Raw genomic sequence first — 24,543 nt, forward strand, 5'->3', positions numbered from 1 at the left:
ACCCCAAACGCAATCTCCTGTCTCCATCATCAGGTCAGCTCGATAGTACTATAATATTGCATTGTCACCCGACTTACATTATGTACTTATGCTAATTTTCAGCTTCATCGAAACCCGGGAAGTGGGTCAAATTTAACTTGCAAGATTTGAGTAGAGACAGAACGGGACAGGTGAAATAAAAGCTTGTAAAAAATAATAACTTGTAATTTTATAAAAAATATAAATCTCATGATGGCTGGTTAGTCTACCTAACTATTTTGCCACTAAAAAGGCGCAAAATAGAAAATTTATATGGGTCATCTACCTTTACGCCTACACACTATATTTACTGCATTTGTATAGGTGTCGGAAATAAATGACGAGACTACAATTATCGCTGCCGTAACAAAATCAACTCCCGAGTCCGTCCCAGCGCAATGCACTCGGTGCAGCTCCCCTGCAACGGCTAGACAAACCCGCGTCTCTATAAAAGGGAGGCGTGATTACGCGCAAGTACAATCCGGCGCCGACGACGCCGACGCCACCATATGGGATCCTGAGACTCCTGAAACAACTGCAATCATGGTGAGTAACAGTGTGAAGATGGAACTAGGATGTATTCGATTTGTAAAAAAAGTTTCAACGCGTTAGTGATAATGTATGATTGCTGGGACCTATTTACCTTGCCCTTTGAGTTATCTCCTAGTGTTATAAAGCGTTGGGGTAAAAAAAGTTTAAATTATCTGATAAAAATTTACTGATGATGATGACAGTTTGAATACAATTTGGTATTTCATTAATCATTATTATTGTGATATCATATCATGATCATGTTTGAATTTAACAAAAAAACCGGCCAAGTGCGAGTCGGAGTGAGTTGCAATTAATTGACTAAAAATTAAGAATGATTCAATCAAAAATATCTCAACAGATAGCTACATATTTTTAAAGAAAATACCGCTTTATTATATCGGCTGGAACAGAACGAAGGACTTTTACGCAAACGGGGAATTGTTTAGGCTACGTACTTTATTTTTCACTTATTTACTTCAGCTTTACGATTATAATAACTGGATTGTAGATCACTTAGATAACATTATCCTTTCAGCTCAGTCTCTAGAAATGTTCCAACCTGTATATGTGAGTGTATGTATGTATGTAGGTTTGTATGTATATAATTTCCCTATGTACGTTTCCTTCGGAATTATTTTGAGCCTCTTTACCTTTAATATCTTCATGGCCTGCAGACCTTTTCAATATAAATAGGCCACTAGTTATGATGACACGGTAGAAGGATCATGACATTTGGCACGAAGTATTAATTAAAGATAATGTTAGCGCCATACAAATAGTTAACGAGTATCTATCTGCCTAAATTTGTAAATTAAAACATATTCAGTATTTTTTCATAATGTAATGTTGAAGTAATATTAAACGTGAAAAAAAACCGCAGATAATGTGCCATCACCATCACATTAATAAGGTTTATCTTGGAGACCGAAGACCGAAATTTAAAGAAATAATAAAAATAGGTATTATAGGCAATGACCTTTAGACGTGTGACGTTCATAGTTGACAAAACTAAAACTTGATCCAACGATTTTGAGAACTTGACAGGTTGGCGTCACCCATACGACTAACTAAATATAGGTTCCGGAACCTATATTTAATGGCTCACGATCGTGCGCCTGGTACCATATCTACCTCAATTTACTTACATCTATGATTATAGGTAACTAAGTTAAATAAATCGTACAGCTTTTGTCCCACTTGACACATTTTTTAAGCCATAAAAGCGTAACTGCGGCTAAATGCTCAGCGGAACTTTAAGTTGACATTTGAGGAATCAATATAGAAACATCTAGTGGCGAGGATGTGCCCATAGCCGGTTCATAGGGCGACCGTCGTTAGGCAACCAGCCCTGCCTATACAATGTCCTGCTGAACCAAAATGTCATACATCCATATCACCCTACTGCTATTCACACGAGACTCTAAGACCCATACGTCACTTTGGCCTACGGCACAATACCTTTGCGAAGACATTTGCACCGCCGCGACAAGCGTGCCATCAAATTAAATTTTATTGCTAGTGTTTTCATTCTGAGTTGAGGACTATTTGAGTTTTTGATTGTTGCGTTTTGTTTGCGACTTTTTTCTAAACTGCTTTACATTATATCAATGTGACGATGATATATGTATAAATATAATAAAGTAAAATAGCCATGTGAGGTACGTATATTATGGTCTAAGTACGCACAATACAAGCCTCATTGGCATTACTTTCCTGCGACTTTGTCGATCTGTGTTAGACTGTTTGTACCTTATATTAATATAAAAATAACACTAAAATCGAATAGATTTGGCGTTATAAATGTGGGAATCAAATTGTAATGTAATAATTAGGATATATATTATATTGCATAGATACAGTCAGATACTCAAGGAATATGCATAGTTTATCATATTCTCACTTCAACTTTATGCGAATCTCGGACCCTGGTTCATTAACGGTATAATAAAACGACAAGGTCCTACAGCGTGTAAATACAGGTGACTTCTAATTGGTAGTACAAAACACTTGATTGTGGCTCTGCAGTTAAAATGGGATAATAAAAAAAAAACTTGATTATTTTAAAAGCATGAGACTTAATTGAAGGGCTTAGCTAAGGGAAGATGTGTGTAAAACATTGATTTTGTATTACCAATTTGTAGTCAGCCTGTATAAAAGGTGCTGTAATTTCACGTCTTTGTCTTTACGCATTGTTTTTCAGTTCTTACTCGAATACTTTGGCGTTTCCCACCACGCTTGCAAAACACCTCGTTATCATACATCTGCATGCGCACAGATGTATTTAGTTTAACCGATTGTTTGACCACGGCTAGTTGTATTAGCGTGGCAAGCGAAATCTTAGCAAATCGTGCTGACATGTTAATTGTATACGGGGTGCATTTTTAAGCTGATACAAAAATACAAATACAAATATCTTTTTTCAGTAATAAAGGATACTTATTTGCTCTGTTCACAACTACCTACATATATAGAATAAGACCAAGAAAAGTCTGCAGCGATTTTCATAGCCCACGCAGTGCAAGTGTTATTTTAAACGGTTTGACGTTTGACGGTCGGACTTTTTTTGGTCTAACTCTAGTTTAGTTACCGTAAGGTCGGGGTATAGCCTCCAAGGCTACTTTGCCCACCCATGAAAACCTATTTTATCGAATTAATAAATTCTTAAAAACGACATAATATGATTCATGATGTATGGGTTTTCATGAGTGGACAAAGTAATCTTGTAAGGGCTAAAGTACCCCGACCTTACGGTACCTTAGTCACTAAGATAAATATAATATTATGTATGTGACTACTCATTATTGTAAGCTAATTTTGTTATGGGGGCAACCCTGATATCGCAATCAAAAATCAAGTGTTTCCATACTAAAGGTCAATTTGACACAATTGTATGGACATTATTATAATCTTTTTCACTTAGCTTGTATGGTGACAGATGTTATTTCCATACATAGCAGCTGTCACCGTACCCAAGCTATGAGAAAATAGGATAAGTAAATACTAAGTAGATTACTACCAGGCTCTTTTAGTACAAATATTACTGACCTATATAGAGTAGTATTGGAAGGTCACAATGACATTATGTTATGTAATTCTATATCTAATGCCATTAGGCCATGAAGCGTTGTAACCTTCGTAATTCTATCTAGCTTAGGTATACTAAAAGGTTAACTGTCGTTTGATATTGAGGATCCATCTCTACACATATTACGTTGTTAAATTATTACCGTAAGGTACTCGTAGTAGGTAACTAGGTAAGATTGAAGTAATATTTTTTATGAATTTGATTTGACGGATATAATTAATAAAAATATATGAAAACACAATCGCCTTATTAGACTAAAACCACAGAATAAATAAAAGTACTAGGTACAGAAGACTCACTCTCTAACAAAACGCGTCTGTTACGATCAGGACTGATATGGCCGCTAGGTGGCGACAGCGCCACGCGCGGCTTATGGCAAACCCCAAAATTGGGGCCGAACGGATGTACTTTTAGCTACTTACCTGTACGGTTACCATCAGTTTGTCACTGACATAAACGCCGTCGAGAACGTAATTTACTTTCTATACGTCCCGTTTGCACTAATATGCGAGTGCGAGCGAGATGTATAGAAAGTAAATTACGTTCTCGACGGCGTTTATGTCAGTGACAAACTGATGGTAACCGTACTGTAGCAAAGCGACGAAATCGCGGAGTGAGCCACGCCTGCTAAAACTAAGAAATATTAAAATTTTAGTACGTAGGTAAAATCATATTAAATTCATATTTTGTAAAAAATTTACTTGATTTGAATTTAATATGTTTTTATCAACGTAATTAATTTAAGAAGTATTTTTAATATCACGTCTGTGGCAAATAAGCAAACGGCGCGATTCGGAAAATGAATTAGAGATTCACTAGATATGAAATAGTAAAGATATGTGACGTTCCACGGCAAAAGGTACCTTATGGCGGCTGGCGCTTACGTCGCATAGCGCCGCAATAATATTATTACGGCGGCATAAGGTACCTTTTATTGGGCCATATTATTTTGCCGTGGAACGTCACATATCTTTACTATTTAATATCTAGTGAATCTCTAATTCATTTCCCGAATCGCGCCGTAAGAAGTATTGAACACAATTGCTTTTAGCCGGAAATTCGTATATGGCCTGCAACGCTATGTGAACACGACATATTTATTTGCCTACGGTAAAACAATCGAATAGCGATAATAATAGCCCTTATTGGACGACGCATTCGCGTGTTCGTCACGCGAAGGCCGCATGCCACAACTTTTATTGTCGTTATGCAAAAACGCAAAATTTGTATAGAATTTGTATTGTAGTTATGGCGTTATTGTTCTGTTCTTTACTAGAACAAACTGTATTTGTTTTGTGGGTACAATTAGCAAGTGGACATTACGTGTTTGTTTAAGTATTATGTTCGTGCGGCTGGCCTAAAAACAAGCTACCTATCCAATTAGGCTTTGACAAAGCTTGACCTAGTCATTCAAGGACTATTTTAAGACATTAGGTATCTTCAGATCAGTTTATGTGCTAAAATTAACTAGTTTAGAGCCTATTTATTATCACTGAACAATTTGTTCGATAAAATTATTTGCCGTAACGTTTTCTTAAGGCGTTCCTATACAGCATTCGATCAAAATGTAGTTTATTGCTACCCTAGGGTAGTAACTATAGGGTACAGGGTAGGGACTAGTCCTTACGTATCTAATCAGAAAGTTATATCTAATATAATAATATGAAACATTAGAACATTTTCAAATATTTAAAAATAATAGTTACTTGCGGATGTAGGTTTCATTAAAACGTATCAGTGAAATAATATCAGTCTTTTTATCATTTCACCAGCTGTCCAGTTTGTATGTTAGAAAAATAAATACAAAACCTTTAGAACCTGATAATTTTTTAACAGCGCTTTAAGGAATTACATTTTACGTACCTATAGGTATTAACTTCATGATGTTTTATTTCAGAAAGTAATATTATTGATGTGCTTCGTGGCGCTGGGAGCGGGCGCGCCGCAGCAGAAGGCCGCGGACCAGGCCGTCGCGATCATCAAACAGGACTTCGACCAGCAGGTCGACGGCTCCTACCGTTACAGGTAACTTTTTATGAATAAGTATTATATATTATCTTAGGGCAAAAAAAAATATTCAGAACAATATAAATCAATTAATCATCGGCCCACAACCAACTAACTACATACTTAGAAGAGCCGCTAACAAAATAAGTTTTAATAAAATACATTTAAATTGTGAAACTGGAAGGTCGCAGCTAACATCGCGCATATACCTAGCTGGAATTGCAGATACAGGTATGTATTTCCGTTAGTCAACGAAATGTCAAGTATCTTCGAGCCCTTTCACATTAACCGACAGACCGACACGAGGAAAATGAATCTGAATCTACACCGAGTCATGTTAACTTCAGACGGATATTTCAAAAAGTTATTAGCATACCTAATCCATACTTAAAACTAAATAAATGCCAGCAGGCCTTTATGGATGGCTTTATGCACGTGACAAAATATCCGTCACTTTTTAACAGATCGCGATTGAAAGTGACGGATACCGTTTAGTCACGCTGTCACGTAGACAAGAACAACCATCATATCCGTAGGTACTGGCGATCTTTTCGGATACGATGGTCGTATTCTCTTTAGTCCGTGGTGTAATAAAGTGACACTTATTTAATCACCTTTATACTAGACATACATAAAACTTGCTAATCTTGTGTTGCTGGTTAATAAGGGCATAATTCAAATAGGAATAGGAGGAAAAGGAGAAAGTAAAACGTGATGGGATCCGATACCGTAAAACCACCCAACTATAGTCTAAAAGCTCCCAACGATTAGGTGAATATTATTTGAATGTATACATAGTTATATGGCTACAATTTCTTATAAATCAAAATAAAAAAACTCAGACAAACCAAATAGAACATTGTCATTTATAATTAATTAGGTCTTGCAGTTGTGGACCATAGTGTAGTAGGTACATAATTATAATAATCGGTACTGTAAAACCACCCAGTGGGTCTCATGTCGTGTCGGATATTGAAAAGGCTCCAGCATTCTCGCAATGACGCACGCATACGTGAGAAGGATAATTGAGAAACCGCGCGTTTGCAGATCTCAACCAATCTGAACAGTACACATCTGAATAATTCATAGATATTCGGAGAAATATAGTCAAAGCAAATTTTGCTGTGGGTGGTAACTTCCTTGACCCAATTATCTATACTTAGTTAATGTTAATGTAGCATTTGATGATAATATTGATTTATTTTGATGCTTAAGGTCAAGTTCAGTCGGCAAAGTTTTAATATTTGATCGTGACCGTGACATGACTGTAATTGATTATTAGGATGTATTTAGCAACCTGGCTATTGCTAGTGACCTAAACTATTAGTTCCAAGTAAAAATGGCACTCTTACGTGACGTTACGAGACTTACCAATGCCAATGTCACTTCTGGCGAGATTATCTCTCAAAATAAATTGGCCCAAAGGACCAACGTTTAAATCATTGTGATGCAAATCGAAAGAAAATTACAGCAAGCTATTAACAACTCAGTACTCTTTTATTTATTCGCTATTTATCGCATGAGAGTTTGCGATAGCAATTATGGTAAAAGCAAAAAGAATAGATAGTATAGAGGGGTCCTGTCATTGTAAATTTTGTAGTCACTGTAAATTTACTGCCATCTATCGACACACGACTAAAACTCAAAATGAAAACGTATAAAGTTATCAAAAAATGTGTATATATGGATAAATGATTTTATTATTTTTATATCATTTTGATCCATGTTCATTCACTGATATCTATGTGTTAAAATTGTTAAATATGAAACGGTGTCGTCACGCCATCTAGCCGAGGATAGGCTAAAGGTGTGTGCGGCATCTATTCGAGAATGACTTTTACTTGAATTCCGAGGCACGTTTTTTCCTCTAGACTTTATTCGTCTTATACGAAGTTACATATGTCTTTGGTAAAAGTAATGGTTCATGCCAACCAAAAGACATCAACGCACTTGCTAACCGGTTATTGTTAAACTAGTAACAAGTGTAACAACTGTACCGTAAAGTTCAAAATAGAATGGAGAATAACAGCTATGGAACCAATCAAATTATTTTATTAAATATTACAATTAATTTATTTTATCCTTCCATTGGAGGTTTTGTCACTTTTTCTTTTAGTAAATGAGATTATTTTAGATTATATCGTGAATATATTATGTTACTGACCAAAAATTACCCAGATTATTAAGAATAACAGTTATCTCCTAGTGGTAGCCCCTACCCCTAGGAGATAACTGTTAATTCTAACGGTTAGTCAAAATATATCGCAGATCATAACCTGTATACCATAGTCTAATAAAACATGGTCTTCTATTCCCAGAGTGACACAGACCTACGTCACAATAACATGGCCGCTATATATAGCGCTATCGCATATTATCATATAGCGCTGTCGCATGATCACGTAGGCTTGTGTCAGTTAGGTGACCTAGAAAAGACGGGAATGGAGTACCAGGCGGAGTATATTATTATACCATGCTGTATACCTACCCAAATGATTGATCATCCACTATTATTCAATCACGTATCGAGAAATCGGAAAAATGATGCCACACATCAGTTATCAAAATATCTTACCATTCCAGCTTCGAAACAGAGAACGGCATAAAGGCAGAGGAGACGGGCACGCTGAAGAAGGCGTCAGGGCCGGACAGCAATGACGTCATCATCGCGCAGGGCGGCTTCAGCTACACCGCGCCAGATGGCACTGTCATCAACCTCAACTACATCGCTGATGACGAGAACGGGTTCAAGCCTGAGGTACCTAATTCGTTCATGAGCTATGGATAGGTGTATCCACATGTACTGTCACCTGCAATAATATGCAACAAAACGAACGCCGCAAAAATATCTGACACGATCGTGTTTGTATAGAGCCATCAGAGCGTGTCACATATTTTTGCGGCCTTCGAAGAGTAAAGTATATATATTGCAGTCGACTGTAAAAATATGGGTGTACACAACTTACTCAAAAATATGTCCCATAGTTCTTAATTCACTGACATAACATAAGAGTTATGGGACATATTTTTGAGATGTTTTGTACACCCATATTTTTACAAATGACTGTACATACTTGATTCGTGTTCTCAGTCATGTTTTTATTGGTAAGCTTGTAAAAAAATACAAACCTGACAAATTACTACCACGCTACTTCCACAAACAGCTGCGCATATCAAATGTTGCAACTATCAATCGTATCAGAGCTGTGTTAAAAATGTGCCCGTATAGTATATTTTTTGATTCGCTTGTTGATACGTAACGTCAGACATGGCGTCACCGTGTAATATTCTGTGTGCGTTGAGCCAAGTTCTATAAACATAATGTCCCACATTACACATGGCTGAACATTGTACAAGAGTTGAAGTTTGCAGCTAATGAGATGTTTGCTCGTATCTTAGTTACCTGCCTAATTCGACTACCGCCACGAATGTCATATAACCTAATATGTCATTGATTATGTCATATTATAATGTAATCATTGAACTTTAATCATCTGTCAATTAGGCTTCTTTAATATAAACATATCTTATATTCAATAATGGAGTTAAAGCAGTCGCCGTAGCCGAAACTGTAAAATAATACATTTAAAATTGTGACACCAACTAACTGACCTATTGGCGTTTTATTGTATACTTATACAATAAAAAATAATATTTTTGTCAAAGAAGTGTGTCATAGTCGTGACGTAAACGTGTTATTCAATATTCCTATACAATGGATAATAGTTCTAGTCACAGGTAACAGGTAGGGTTCTTATAAACTGAAATATGTATGTATATGTCATACGAACGAAAAAGTGACCATAACACTTTAAACTCTCGCGTTTCGTACACATCATTTTATTTATGTCATTAACGGGTCTAACGTGATTAAATTTCTCCGACATTTCAACTTCACTTCACTTTGACTACGACTTTTTTTGGCGGAAAAAAGGTATAATAATGAAATTGAATCGTGTTAGACCCGTTAATGAGATTAATTAAGTGACCATAGACGTTTAGGTACCAATAATATATTGGTACCTATTATTCTTAGTGTCCGTTTAGGAATCTAAAATAGTTTATTATTTTTAATGTTCTTCAAATGTGTTCCAGGGCGCTCACCTGCCGACTCCCCCACCGATACCGCCGGCGATCCAGAAGGCCCTAGACTATCTGGCCACACTGCCACCACCACCCCCAGGTCGAAACTAATAAAATTCGGAACACTTCAACGACTGCAACTTGTCCTCAACGACCCGCTTGACCGTTTTGTAAACAGCCAAACAAAAAAATAAGGCTTCTTTGAACCGATTTTAGATCATTGCTGGCTATGAAAGAGCAACGAATTGAATCGATCAACCAAATGCCGCAATGTATCGCAAACGCTTGCGGCTTTCGGTGACATTTGGAGAGGCCAATAGAGATATTTTAGTTCCTAATTGTAGACGAAGGCTTGACAAAATGGTCGTAGAAATAATGTATATTCAAGCAGCAATAAATAAAACAAAAAAATGTGACTGATCTGTGATAAGCGAAGATAGCCCGAGAGTTTTTATACAATGTAAATGTTTTTTTATTTATTAAATTAAAGCAAAGTCAGTGCCAAAGACGCATTGCAAAACAATTGAATTGTTTAATCATTTACATTCCTATATTTACTATAACAACTGTATGTTATGATATATTTGGTCACTTTGGCCGTCACTATCTATTTGATGCTGAATGTATAGCAACAAAAATATGTGGTTTCTCACACAAAAGTATGAGAAGAATCCGAATTTTATTCATGTGAGTTTCGCAATTTAGGAAACTTTTCTACGTCACATCAGTATGTGCTTTTATTATTCCGTGTAGGGTAACTTGTTGATCAATGAAACACTAAAAGTTCAAGCCTTTCTATCTCTGGTGTTTTTAAAGTTATGAGTGTGACATTTCGTATGAAGATAAACAATTTCGTTGGCTATCATATGGCATTCTTGGTTTCTACTTATCTGTAACAGTTCCTGTGTTATAAGCCTTTTTTTGAAAAACGAGTTTTGTTTGCATGTTTTCAATGAAACACTGTGATTTTTACAGTGAAACAAATGTAATAATTATAGTCTACCATGAAACATCGTTAATAAACATTGAAACGGTGTAATAAATAAGTGACATTAATACATATATGCTTTCACTCAATTAATGAGAAAGGAAAGGAGAAAATAGTGGTAGGCTGAAATTAGTTATTTAAAAGGTTTCCGACGTATGGAATCATTATAAGATTGCTGAAATATCTAAAAGCGAAAGACTTGTTTCATTGTACACACACCTGAGTTTCATTGTGAATCGAAAATCTGGTCGGCAGGTATGGCATGCTGCGAAAAAGGCGCCTTTTATGTCCACGGAGCATGATTGCCAACTAGGTAGACGCGGGAGGGTTTTGAGCATCTCTATGCTTGATTTCATACACTTTCTTGCAACATAGTGTTTATACACGACTGTTTCAATGTAAGACATGTGTCCTTAACCTTGCCATCAATGAAACATTCAACATATAAGCCATCCTATCTCAGCCATTCCTAAAGTTAAGTACTCGTATCTTATATTTTGTCATATGATAGACAAATTATTACCAATTTTCATGGTATTTTAGTTTCACAAATTTAGCACATAGGTTTTAATTATTTAAAAAAATAATGAGTTTGTTTCATTGTGTGCTGGTACTGGTGTTCAGTGAACATCATGTTTCATTGTATACTACATAAAAATGTTTCATTGTGAGACTAAGGGGGTGTTTTTTTAATCAATTAATAAAAACTGCACCAAAGAGTAAAGAAATCTATACATATAATAAAGCTGAAGACGGTCGAAAGTCTGTACATGGAAGATATTTGAAAAAAAGTTGGCTGGGGATATTTAGAATCGATAACAGAACACGTTCCAAAAGTTTTTAGAATTTTTGTCTGTTTGTCTGTTTATCTGTTTATCTGTTTGTCTGTTTATTTGAACGCGCATCACGTGAAAACGGCTGAACGGATTTTGATGAAAACTTTACTTATCTGTCGAGAAAATCCCCGGCCAGGTTATAGGCTATAAAAATTCAACATCTAAAAGGGGGGGTAGTCACAACAGTCGATTGACTTAAGTTTGCCCCTGAATCTTATGGCGCTACTTACGAAGGAGGGGCAAACTTTTTTCAAATATGTGCTACCACTATTGAGTACCCTGGTAAACTAACAGATGGCGCTGAATTTAGTACGTTGTGACATGAATAAGCTACCGAGGAAAGATTTTGCCAAATTAACTGTAAGTTTAGAACAGGGGGTACGGATATCAACAAAAATAATTGAATAATTATGTTGATTTAATAAATTAATAATACAACAAAATTAAACGACAGTAAATTAATTGCCCCTCATTGCACAGTCTTTTGGGGAACTGAGTAAACATTAATTAATAAAGAAAACTAAAAATGAGTTTACATAGTTACATAGTGGTAAAACACACATAATTATCAACACGCGTATAGTTGCATAATTATTTAAAATTATTAATTTTCTCCATCATGAATTATACCTAATCGTAATTATATCGCACCCATATCAAATCCATATTCATACAAGGTGGGTACTTTGAAAAAAAAAAAATACATTGACTGCAGCAGCATTAATCTGTTGCAACGTTACTGCTGCAGCACTGTAAATTTTCGTGATAAAATGATGTGACTGATTTCCATACTAAAAGTAAAAATGTACAACTGTCTATCAAATTGCGTTTTTATATCGAAAAATTTTCGCGCTCGCTTCGCTCGCGTTTTCTATCACTTTCTAAGGTATGGCGACTGCAACAGCATTACTCGATTGCAACGTTACTGCTGCAACACTGTCAATTTTCGTGATAAAATGATGTGACTGATTTCCATGCTAAAAGTAGAAGTGTACAACTGTCTATCAAATTGCGTTTTTATATCGAAAAATTTTCGCGCTCGCTTCGCTCGCGGTTTCAATACCTTTTTGAGGTATAGCGACTGCAGCAGCATTACTCTGTTGCAACGGTACTGCTGCAACACTGTCAATTTTCGTGATGAAATGATGTCACTGATTTCCATACTAAAAGTAAAAATGTACAACTGTCTATCAAATTGCGTTTTTATATCGAAAAATTTTCGCGCTCGCTTCGCTCGCGTTTTCTATCACTTTCTAAGGTATGGCGACTGCAACAGCATTACTCGATTGCAACGTTACTGCTGCAACACTGTCAATTTTCGTGATAAAATGATGTGACTGATTTCCATGCTAAAAGTAGAAATGTACAACTGTCTATCAAATTGCGTTTTTATATCGAAAAATTTTCGCGCTCGCTTTGTTCGCGTTTTCAATAACTTTGTAAGGTATGGCGACTGCAGCAGCATTACTCTGTTGCAACGTTACTGCTGCAGCACTGTCAATTTTCGTGATAAAATGATGTGACTGATTTCCATACTAAAGGTAAAAATTTACAACTGTCTATCAAATTGCGTTTTTATATCGAAAAATTTTCGCGCTCGCTTCGCTCGCGTTTTCAATAACTTTGTAAGGTATGGCGACTGCAGCAGCATTACTCTGTCGCAACGTTACTGCTGCAACACTGTCAATTTTCGTGATAAAATGATGTAACTGATTTCCATACTAAAAGTAAAAATGTACAACTGTCTATCAAATTGCGTTTTTATATCGAAAAATTTTCGCCCTCGCTTCGCTCGCGGTTTCAATACCTTTCTGAAGTATGGCGACTGCAACAGCATTACTCGATTGCAACGTTACTGCTGCAACACTGTCAATTTTCGTGATAAAATGATGTGACTGATTTCCATGCTAAAAGTAGAAATGTACAACTGTCTATCAAATTGCGTTTTTATATCGAAAAATTTTCGCGCTCGCTTCGCTCGCGTTTTCTATCACTTTCTAAGGTATGGCGACTGCAACAGCATTACTCGATTGCAACGTTACTGCTGCAACACTGTCAATTTTCGTGATAAAATGATGTGACTGATTTCCATGCTAAAAGTAGAAATGTACAACTGTCTATCAAATTGCGTTTTTATATCGAAAAATTTTCGCGCTCGCTTTGTTCGCGTTTTCAATAACTTTGTAAGGTATGGCGACTGCAGCAGCATTACTCTGTTGCAACGTTACTGCTGCAGCACTGTCAATTTTCGTGATAAAATGATGTGACTGATTTCCATACTAAAGGTAAAAATTTACAACTGTCTATCAAATTGCGTTTTTATATCGAAAAATTTTCGCGCTCGCTTCGCTCGCGTTTTCAATTACTTTCTAAGGTATGGCTGCTGTAGCAGCATTACTCTGTTGCAACGTTACTGCTGCAGCACTGTCAATTTTGTAATAAAATTATGTGACTGATTTCCATACTAAAAGTAAAAATGTACAACTGTCTATCAAATTGCGTTTTTATATCGAAAAATTTTCGCGCTAGCTTCGCTCGCGTTTTCAATAACTTTGTAAGGTATGGCGACTGCAGCAGCATTACTCTGTCGCAACGTTACTGCTGCAACACTGTCAATTTTCGTGATAAAATGATGTAACTGATTTCCATACTAAAAGTAAAAATGTACAACTGTCTATCAAATTGCGTTTTTATATCGAAAAATTTTCGCCCTCGCTTCGCTCGCGGTTTCAATACCTTTCTGAAGTATGGCGACTGCAACAGCATTACTCGATTGCAACGTTACTGCTGCAACACTGTCAATTTTCGTGATAAAATGATGTGACTGATTTCCATGCTAAAAGTAGAAATGTACAACTGTCTATCAAATTGCGTTTTTATATCGAAAAATTTTCGCGCTAGCTTCGCTCGCGTTTTCAATAACTTTGTAAGGTATGGCGACTGCAGCAGCATTACTCTGTCGCAACGTTACTGCTGCAACACTGTCAATTTTCGTGATAAAATGATGTAACTGATTTCCATACTAAAAGTAAAAATGTACAACTGTCTATCAAATTGCGTTTTTATATCGAAAAATTTTCGCCCTCGCTTCGCTCGCGGTTTCAATACCTTTCTGAAGTATGGCGACTGCAGCAGCATTACTCTGTTGCAACGTTACTGCTGCAACACTGTCAATTTTCGTGATGAAATGATGTCACTGATTTCCATACTAAAAGTAAAAATGTACAACTGTCTATCAAATTGCGTTTTTATATCGAAAAATTTTCGCGCTCGCTTCGCTCGCGTTTTCAATAACTTTGTAAGGTATGGCGACTGCAACAGCATTACTCGGTTGCAACGTTACTGCTGCAACACTGTCAATTTTCGTGATAAAATGATGTGACTGATTTCCATACTAAAAGTAAAAATGTACAAATGTCTATCAAATTGCGATTTTATATCGAAAAATTTTCGCGCTCGCTTCGCTCGCGTTTTCAATAACTTTGTAAGGTATGGCGACTGCAACAGCATTACTCGGTTGCAACGTTACTGCTGCAACACTGTCAATTTTCGTGATAAAATGATGTGACTGATTTCCATACTAAAAGTAAAAATGTACAAATGTCTATCAAATTGCGTTTTTATATCGAAAAATTTTCGCGCTCGCTTCGCTCGCGTTTTTTAACATTACTCTGTTGCAACGTTACTGCTGCAGCACTGTCAATTTTGGCCCTAGGGAGAGGGGGCACCATGGTCTAGAAATGCTTAGGGCATCAAAACGGCACTGGTCGTTTGCGGAGTCAAACGATTTGGGACTCGCATTTAATACGCATTACCATGCTTTCCAGAAAAAAATCCAATCATTCGCGAAAGTCTCGCAACGCATTGAGGTTACAAGGGGCACGTGGTCTTCCTCAGGAGTCTGAAGAAGACCACAGTGAGTAGCGCTCTAGCCAGGCAGGCCGCTTCGCTTTCGCTCGCGCGCGTATACCTTACTGTATCGTCCGATATACATCTACTACTCTGTCGTGCGTTTAAATCACGTGTAAAATTTGAATAAGAGCGAAAAAAACTATTGATTTTGGAGTGTAGTTTTATTTAGTGGTACCTAATTGTAAAATATTTTATCTAGACTGCAGTCCTCTAGCATATCCATCTGTCAACTTTACTTCAAGTTCCGCCTCGGAGAGAAATTAGGATTAGTAATTAGCCGCTTACTGACACAGACCGAATTCCACGCGGGCGGAGCCGCGGGCACAGCTAGTTTAAAAATATTTAGCTCCAAATAAACTTTAATACACATAGAACATAATAAAAACTTAAAAAACGCCAAACTCGAGTCTATATCTTGGTAAAAAATTGCGAAACTTAAATGAAAAAATTTACTTTTGTTGCACGAATTCACAATAATGCTCGTAGCAGCGTGCTCCTTCTCCGAGGCGCGCTCGTGTTTTGGGGAGGTGCTGGGGGTCCCTAAGCCTGCCCTTGCTTGACAGACGGCACTAGCTGGTAACACCTAGTTTCCGAGATATCGCAAAGTTACACTGTGTCCGATTGTTTCAATGTAGAACAACTGACCCTACCTAATGTAATTTAGGTGATAGGTACCTAAGTGTTTTAATGACAACTATTTCATTAATGTTTGTGTACGTTATAATTTCTTCTACAATTTGGGCAAATTAATATAAATACAGCGCTACAGAAAATATTTAACAAAATTTTAAATCAAAACTCATTGTAAAAAGTATGTATTAAAGGCATATTTTTCATACTAGCTAGCCAGCTAGCCAAAAATAACGTGCAAGAACGTCTAAAATGGGATATGACATTTGTCACGTGCGTATGTGATTCATTAGCATGTAGTAATCAACAACCAAGTTCATGTTAAAGTGTAAAATTAAACGTCACTTCCTGTACGTACCACTAAAACAATGACATAAGTGGCCCCTCAAAAGACAGTAAACATGCTGAATCTAATAAAGGGGCCCACTGATTAACAGTTCGCCGGACGGTATCGGCCTGTCAGTTGTTCGGAACTGTCAAAATTTTGTTCTAACTTGTCAGTTAGAACAAAACCTGCCTGCCTGCCTGTCGGCCGACACCGTCCGGTGGACTGTTAATCAGTGCATGGGCCCCTTAATCGATCCGGCAGTAGGGATTCAAATCGACATCGATAATAATTTATAAACTGAAATAGATGTCATATATTAATAGTGTCCGACCGAAGGTTCGGTTTCGGTTTCGGTTTCGGTTTCGGCCAGTTTCGGCCAGTTTCGGCCAAAAAATCATGTTTCGGCTGTAGTTTCGGTTTCGGCCAAAAAACAGCTGAACCTTTCGGCCGGGCCGAAACTTACGAAATGATACTTCGGACAAAGACCAAAAGTTGTGGAATAAGTAGAACAACAATATTAATACCTACATATACTGATTCATGTATAGGTACAGAAATTAATTGGTTTATTATAAAACACAATTCCACTAATGAAGGCGCCACTGGACGGTCGACGCAGTCTTAAGAGGCTGTCAATACCTATAACGCGCACACTGTCTAATTGTATCGGAGTGAATGAGATAGCACTGTCGCATGTTACTGGGCCCTGGGCAAGAGAATAATAAGAAAACTCCTCATCTTCCTCGCGTAATCTCGGAATTTTTGCCGAGCCGTGGCAATGGAAATGGGAGCCTGGGGTCCAGTAGACAACTAATCCCAAGAATTGGTGTAGGCACTAGTTTTTTACGAAAGCGACTGCCATCAGACTGACCTTCTAACCCAGAGAGTAAACTAGGCCTTATCGGGACTAGTCCGGCTTCCTCACGATGTTTTTCCTTCACCGAAAAGCGAATAGTAAATATCAAATGATATTTCGTATATAAGTTCCGAAAAACTCATTGGTACGAGCCGGGGTTGGTACCTGCGACCTTCGGATTGAAAGTCGCACGCTCTTACCGCCCGAGTCGAACGAAGTCTTTTACGCTCTTATTCACTCACTTATTCAGTCATTTTCCTATCTACCTCTAATGGCAAATTTTAAGCGAGGCTAAAGGCTACGGTTAACTAGTGCCGCAAAGTTGATTTTCTCAATAGTTAATATTTTGCGGGGCTGAATAGCTGACTATTGGTTAAAACGAAGAAAAAAATCTTTAAAAGTGTCCCCAGTACAGTTTTTCATACGAATGCTCGACCTTAGCCTCACTTTTTACCTCAATTTACCATTGATTTGTGTTCCACGTGTCCTCTACTTCAGCTTATCTTATCTTATTGTTTTCGGGGGCCCTTGCGGATACACTTCGACCCATAGGGATCTTTTGTGCAATTAAACCCTAGAGAAGATCCGTCAACTACTCAAGAGCTTTTCCCACCATATCCATGTATTGGATGATGGAGCTCATGGGTAGCGTTTTAAAGTCCTTTGGTTCCAGGTATCCTGCTCCAAAGTCCTTCATTCTTTGTCTGGCGGGGGCGTGACATTCACACATTAAGTGTTTCACTGTCTCTTCCTCTTCGCCACACATACGACAATCGGTGTTGTCAGAGTGTCCCATCTTGGCCAGAATTCCTTTGCTGCTTCAGCTTAGCCTTTGGCCTGCGGTCTCGCTTTTTAATACAATGGACATTGGTTGGAGTCTGTGCTCAACTACTTATCCTGAAACCTGAAGCACGGCTTTGACTTCGCATGAAAGTTCGCCTCACTGGGGCACTTCGGACTTTTAGGCCCAGGTGAAGATCGGTACCCGGCCTTGCGATATTGTAAACAAAAAATTCCGCGCTCGCTGCGCTCGCGTTTTTGGTTGACCCTGTATCTACATGTTACCTTGACTGGTGAATGAATAGAGTTAGACCAAGAAAATTCTGCAATGATTTTGATAGCATACGCAGTTTACGCAGTGCAACTAGTGCAAATGTTATTTATACGGCATAATTTCATAGAAGTTTTGACGTTTTAAATGACAGCCCCATAATATGTGTGTAAAAGCGGTTTTAAGTCTACAAAAGTTTCGGTTTCGGTTTCGGTTTCGGCCGAAACTAGAGCCAATGCCGAACATTCGGTTTCGGTTTCGGTTTCGGCAAAAAAACATGTTTCGGTCGGACACTAATTAATGAAAAAGTGACCAAGCAGTGGCGGAGACTGGATCGATATCGATAATTTTACGAGATGAACTCGGATAATCTTTAAAGGTGCTCGGGGTGGGCACGTATGAGATGGTCGCATCATACTGTTCACAACGATACGAATAGGTAATTTACTTAATGCAAAACTGGTCACCACCGTCAGACCTATAATTATATCGATCGTGTGACTCTATTACGACTAGCTCAATTATATTAAACGGCAGCGTGGGAAAGTAAAGCGTATCGGTATGAATCCGAATGACCTTTAAATAATCGTCCTTATATATATGCCTCGCAAATATTATCTGCACTACCACAATTACCGCGACAAAGATTGAGCTAAGGACCTAAGATGGTCGCGTTTTTTCGTCTTTTATTGAGGCTGGCACTTGAGTGCAACAAGTAAGTGTGACAGTGACGCATGAGACGACAAACGGTAATAGTGCAACCATAACGGCACAGGCTCAGCCAATATGTATAAAATTATCAGCAACTGTCTCAGTTTATGTAGTACAATGTGACCTCCTCTTACTCCTCTTTTACTTATGGAGACATGGAAACTGTGTACCTACCTATTGTCGAATTCATATATCCATTTGCGTGTAACGTGATGAAGCGTAATTATTATCCTCGTGTAGGTATTGTCATTAACATTCGTATTATTTGAGACACCTATTTTTTATACATCTCAGAAGACGCATTTTCAAGCAAAAACCACATTTGTCGTCGAATTTTCATTTCATTTGCAGACGGATCCCTAAACTGACGTAGAAACCAAAAGTGAACAGGTTTAGCGAACCAACATTCCTCGTCAAACCCGTTCGATGGAGTGAGCGTCTTCACAAGGTCACTGATGAGAACACCATAAAATGATATTCTTAGAAAGATATTAACACACTTAGGTAATTTATGAGAACTTGAAGTACATAATAGTTATTTAGCACTAAGTAATTATAGGAGTTGCATCACATTTGAATGAATGAAGTGGCGACCTGCCGGAAATTGCTGGGTAGTAGCTCTTTCTAGGGTCAAGTGAACAGACAGTCCCGATATAAGATGTAAAATCGAATTTGATAAGGAGGCCAATTCGGACATACACTTTGATCTAAATGATGTCATTTAGTTATCATTCGCACGTGCATTTCGCTCGTACGAGTACTTGTCCGTTGCAAAGACGCACGGGTGAAGTATAACAAAATGAATCGTTTTCATGTCAAAATACAAGTTTGAATTGGTCCCAAAGAATTTCGTCACTTTTTAAACAGATCTTATCAATAGTCGATGTCGAAGATAAGTTGAGAATTTAGGAATGACATCAGTTTATATCGGATTTCAGTTTACGCTAAATATGAATCACGTATGTACTTTGACTCACTGAAATGTAACACCACTGCAATCTATCCTTGGATGGTTTTAGATAATTGTTGACATAGGTGACAAACCCGTGTATAGAGCTTAAGTAAAATCCGGGTTGCAAGCAATGGGAATTAAAAATACAGAGGATATCTCTAGGACATAGAACTTTATGAACTCCTTAAATATTAAAAATACAATGTTGTGACCATATTACGTTATGGTATATCTATTCATAAAACCTTACGAGCCTCAATCGTTTATGTTTTATCACTTTCTAACAAATATATAAGTCAAAATGACGGATTAAGACAATAGGATGAGTCTAATTGAAGCTTTATAGCGCGTTTATGACTAACGCCATATAAATAAAAAAAGGACTGTCTGGCATAATGAAAGAGAAGATTTATGAGAGATTTGTGCTCTCATTTAAAAAAAAAACTCTCCACTTAAGGATATGAATGAACATGAATGAAATGATAGACGAATATATTACTGGTCGTGTTCTGCTAAAGATTCCGTGACCGGTTCAGGAGTTGTCTTAGTAGCTAAGTAGGCAAGTGCACGTGCTATGGCGGGCGGGATGGGTGGCGGTGTGGGAAGGTGCGCGCCCACCGGGCGGTACCCATTCTCATCTGCTGTGTAAGACAGGCTGTACTCGTTACCGTCTTTAGCCTGGAACAAAATACAGCATTATTTTACTAACCTCTCCATAGTTTACGGTCTACTCGTATTAAACCGTTTTTCTCGGTGGTCTAGCTCTGACTGCAGTATTTAAGCCTTTGACGTCTGGAAAGCTTCCAATAGTAAAATCCAATTGATGCCCCTCTCGGTGGCGAAAGATCAACAAACATACGTGCCTACGTATTAAAAAATATTGTTGTTGTGGATCTTTGTGTTTTTTTACAATACAAACCTTATTGAGCTTACTGTGGGACTAGGTCGATTTTTGTAGCCCATAATATTCCTTTTTATTTATTTTTTAGAAATGAATAAGTAAATACTAAGCCTAAATGCATCCCACTCTTGGTTTGCTTAATCTGAAAAATAAAACGTAGGTAGTATGTTTACCGTATAAGAAAAACCACCGCTGACAGCTTCACCGGCGGTCTTATCATCAAAGGTTTTGAGTTCTCCTGCTTCGAAGGCTTTTGTTCCATCGCCTCCTTCATAACTGGAATTAACAAAAAAAATTACAAGGCTAAAACTAAATTATACACCATGAAATTATGAGCACAATAATTTACCTGTATTTGAAGTTGCCAGATTGTGAAAATACAACATTCTCTGACTGAACAATTGGAACTACTTCGCGAACTCGAGTTGAGTTGTCACGCTTATGTTGTTGAACATTGTCAGTATTCGATTGTCTTGATTTATCAGCTTTAAAGACTGAAGTGTTTTCGTTTTCTAGTGAACTAGGAGATTTTTTATCATCTTTATTTATCTTTATTTGTGCTTTAACAGGTTGGATGTTTTCTTTTGTACTTAATTGTTCTCGTTCGTTCACTGTTGAATTGGGGGAGATTTTATTTCCAAGAGGAAGTTTAGCTTCTTCATCAGTAGGTATGTGAATTTTGTTTGCCTCTTCTGTTTTGACAGGCAATTGTTTTGACAGTGTGAACGTTTTCCCCCGGGTACTAGAGGGTGTGTTATCTCTGACAACAGTTTGCTGCTCTGGAACAGGCCGGTTATTCCGCCCCTTTCCTAACTCTTCATTTTTGTTTGAAGATGGAATTAAAGGGCCAGTATGTCCGTTCACCTGCGTACTAAAGCTTATGTTGTCTTCTTTATCTGTATGTTTTTCTTCTAAGTCAGGCGCTTGGATCCTTCTTCTTTTATTCATATCTCTATTTCTGTTAGGTCTAGGTTTTTGATATGTCGGTTCTGGTCCATAAACAATAGCTACAGGTATTTGATGTTCTTTTTGAGGTCTATAAGTAGTTACTTTAGGTTCTTTTTCCTCAGAGTTAGTCGTTTTCTTAATCTCAAATTCATCATTATTGATTGTCACGGTAGTACTGGATTCTTGTTTTACACCAGATTCAGTTTTAAGTGGCTCTTTACTCACTTCGTCAGTACTGTGTTCCAGTGTTATATCACCTTTAATTGATTTGTCTTCACGGTTGCTTTCATGTTCATACACCACTGCTACTGGTATCGCTATCGCTACTTCCGGAGTCGGTGGGTGATTATACTTATATTCATCTTCAGCTTGCTTGGGGCTTGTATTTCCTCTGCGAGTGTCACGGCCTAATACACCGTGCGATATTACTAGTGCAAACACAATTAACTTAAACGCTGGCATAACGACAACAAACTATTAAACTAAAATTTATAATACACAACAACACACCACGCCCGCGCTTAGTAAATTAATGAAGATGAGTCAATAATACCCAGCTCAAGCTGGAATGTTTCGGTGGTTTTTGCCTACGCACTAGTCCAACCAGAGTCGGGTTAATTTTATATTTAAATATAGAAGATTTTTCTTTGTTGTGGTATATATATTCGGAATGACATCAGTATTTACATAGATTTTAATATTTTTAATCGAGGAAGCGGACATTCAATAGACTCATTTTATTACAAGAATAAAGATTTATTATTCAATTAGCTGTCCTTGTTGATTGAGTCAAGAAATATTACTATTTTGGGGGTTAAGCTTAAGACGATAGCGGACGACCGCTTCTCCATACAAACGTAGTACCCCATTTACTTACAGTAAATGTAAAAGTACTTACATAATTATTTTCCATCGTATTTTCACGGAAAGGTACGAACATGTCTTGCTATTTCAGTCAGTCTCGGTACAAAAAGTACTGAGGTTGACTGAAGTAGAATGACAAATACGAACGTTTCCGAGAAAATACGATGAAAAACAATTATGCTCTACATCTGTAGTTATACTAATTTCATTGTATAATAATATTTTCCATAATGTTAATATCTATAGAGGAAAACGGGTACTACGTTTGTATGGGGTACCGGTCGTTCCAATGCCTCTTAAACAAGCAACATAATGATGGGCCTGCTTCATGAATCATGAAGGCTAGTAACTTTAACCAGAGAATGAGTATTTATAAAGTTAAATAATCGGCCAAGAGCATGTCGGGCCATGCTCAGTGTAGGGTTTCGTAGTTACCATTCTGTCAAAATAGGCCAAACGAGAGCTATTGGTAAGTATCATGCACATTTCAAACATAATAGGGAGTACCTTTGCAGCGCTTTGTAGTCTTTGTACCTACTTACGTCTTTTTACTAAGATAAGAACATTTTTTGCAATAACTCAAAAACGACTGGACCGCTCATGTTCGGTATAGTTTTCCTTGAATGTATTTATTAAGCTTTTGTTTCACAATTTTTTTTCATATTTTTCGGACCCATGGTTCAAAAGTTAGAGGGGGGGGGGGACATATTGTATTGGTTTCTAGGATGACTATGAAACTCTAAAAAGGCTTGCGTTTCTATTAAAAGCATTCATAAAAAATAATCCTGGGCATAGAGTGTTAGTCACATTATGCGGCAAATGCGCTGCCCTCACTCATTTTCCTTAAAACATTTATATCTTGCCTTGATTTCTTGTCTGACAAAATTGGAATGAACATTCTGAGTCATAAGTCATAACGAGTGCGTAGGAATAACGAAAAATGGGTTAGAAAGACACTGATTTGAACAAAAAATATTGGATTATTTACTATTGAACTGATGGATGACACAGAATACATAATCAATCCTTTAGCTAGAGTTACTTAGACTGGTTATAAAGTACCTTACATATATTAAGAATACTTCCACTCAAATATACTTAAAAACAAGTATTTTATGACATCCAAACTTGTCACGCCGCACAATATATGCTAATTAAGTATGTGGCCCACTTAGTAACATAGCTGTTCTGCCGACTCAAGTTAAAATGCAGTAATAAAGGAGTTAACACATTTTTTACAGAACAAAAGCGTTTTGCATTGTGTATTAGTGTCGGAAGTATGGCAAATCTGAGGAGGAGCTTAGGGTTCTCGAAATATTTAAAATAATAAGTGTAAAGATTTATGCTGCATTTCTTCTCTTTGTTCGTCTGTTGTGTTTGCTACAACAACAATTAGATAGGTTAGTAACTGTAGTCCGTATATATGCCATGCTTGGCTGTGTTCAAACAGTCAGCATATACGTGGGCATGTGTGATAGTACGCTGCAAAATTAAGCATTTGTGTGGGATAAATGGCTACAGAAGCAATTAAAATGACGTTGTAATTATGTTCTTCATTGCGGTTCTAAAAGGGTTAAACAGTTTGTGATTTACACACATACGGTGATTACAATTTTAAAACAGTTGTGTTTTGAGTCGTAATTAAAGAATCCATATTATTACCTTAGTATCTCATAATTTAAAACTACTAAATACTAACATCAATAAATTGCTCTGATAATTAGATTAAGATTAATTACGATTCATAAGAGCTTGTTGCTAGGCCTACATTAATAAAGTAAATTTTGTTTGTTTGTTTGTTTGTTTGATTTCTAGGAATTTCTAATAACGGTTTGTTTT

General features: G+C 37.2%; 2 protein-coding genes across 2 annotated transcripts; one reads left to right on the forward strand and one right to left on the reverse strand.

Moving 5' to 3' along the window:
• Nucleotides 1-375: 375 nt before the first annotated feature.
• Nucleotides 376-10,250, forward strand: LOC134793759 (endocuticle structural glycoprotein ABD-4-like). The gene is made up of 4 exons (XM_063765432.1): nt 376-564; nt 5,535-5,662; nt 8,228-8,402; nt 9,740-10,250. Exons 1-4 carry the CDS (start codon nt 562-564, stop codon nt 9,836-9,838), a joined length of 405 nt encoding a protein of 134 aa, XP_063621502.1. The 5' UTR covers nt 376-561; the 3' UTR covers nt 9,839-10,250.
• Nucleotides 10,251-20,470: 10,220 nt separating this feature from the next.
• Nucleotides 20,471-22,439, reverse strand: LOC134793905 (uncharacterized). The gene is made up of 3 exons (XM_063765619.1): nt 21,242-22,439; nt 21,066-21,168; nt 20,471-20,669 (listed from the first exon to the last, which is right to left on the reverse strand). The coding sequence occupies exons 1-3, from the start codon at nt 22,300-22,302 to the stop codon at nt 20,487-20,489; spliced, it is 1,347 nt and encodes a 448-aa protein (XP_063621689.1). The 5' UTR covers nt 22,303-22,439; the 3' UTR covers nt 20,471-20,486.
• Nucleotides 22,440-24,543: the final 2,104 nt, after the last annotated feature.

This window comes from Cydia splendana, chromosome 9 (genome assembly GCF_910591565.1).
Source record: "Cydia splendana chromosome 9, ilCydSple1.2, whole genome shotgun sequence".
Lineage (NCBI taxonomy): Eukaryota > Metazoa > Arthropoda > Insecta > Lepidoptera > Tortricidae > Cydia > Cydia splendana.

Coding starts and splice junctions, on each gene's coding strand:
- LOC134793759 (XM_063765432.1), top strand. Junction 5,663..8,227: donor GACGGCTCCTACCGTTACAG/GTAACTTTTTAT, acceptor TTACCATTCCAG/CTTCGAAACAGAGAACGGCA. Junction 8,403..9,739: donor AGAACGGGTTCAAGCCTGAG/GTACCTAATTCG, acceptor AATGTGTTCCAG/GGCGCTCACCTGCCGACTCC.
- LOC134793905 (XM_063765619.1), bottom strand. CDS start 22,302: ATGCCAGCGTTTAAGTTAATTGTGTTTGCACTAGTAATATCGCACGGT. Junction 21,169..21,241: donor TCTGGCAACTTCAAATACAG/GTAAATTATTGT, acceptor TGTTAATTCCAG/TTATGAAGGAGGCGATGGAA. Junction 20,670..21,065: donor GCGGTGGTTTTTCTTATACG/GTAAACATACTA, acceptor ATTTTGTTCCAG/GCTAAAGACGGTAACGAGTA.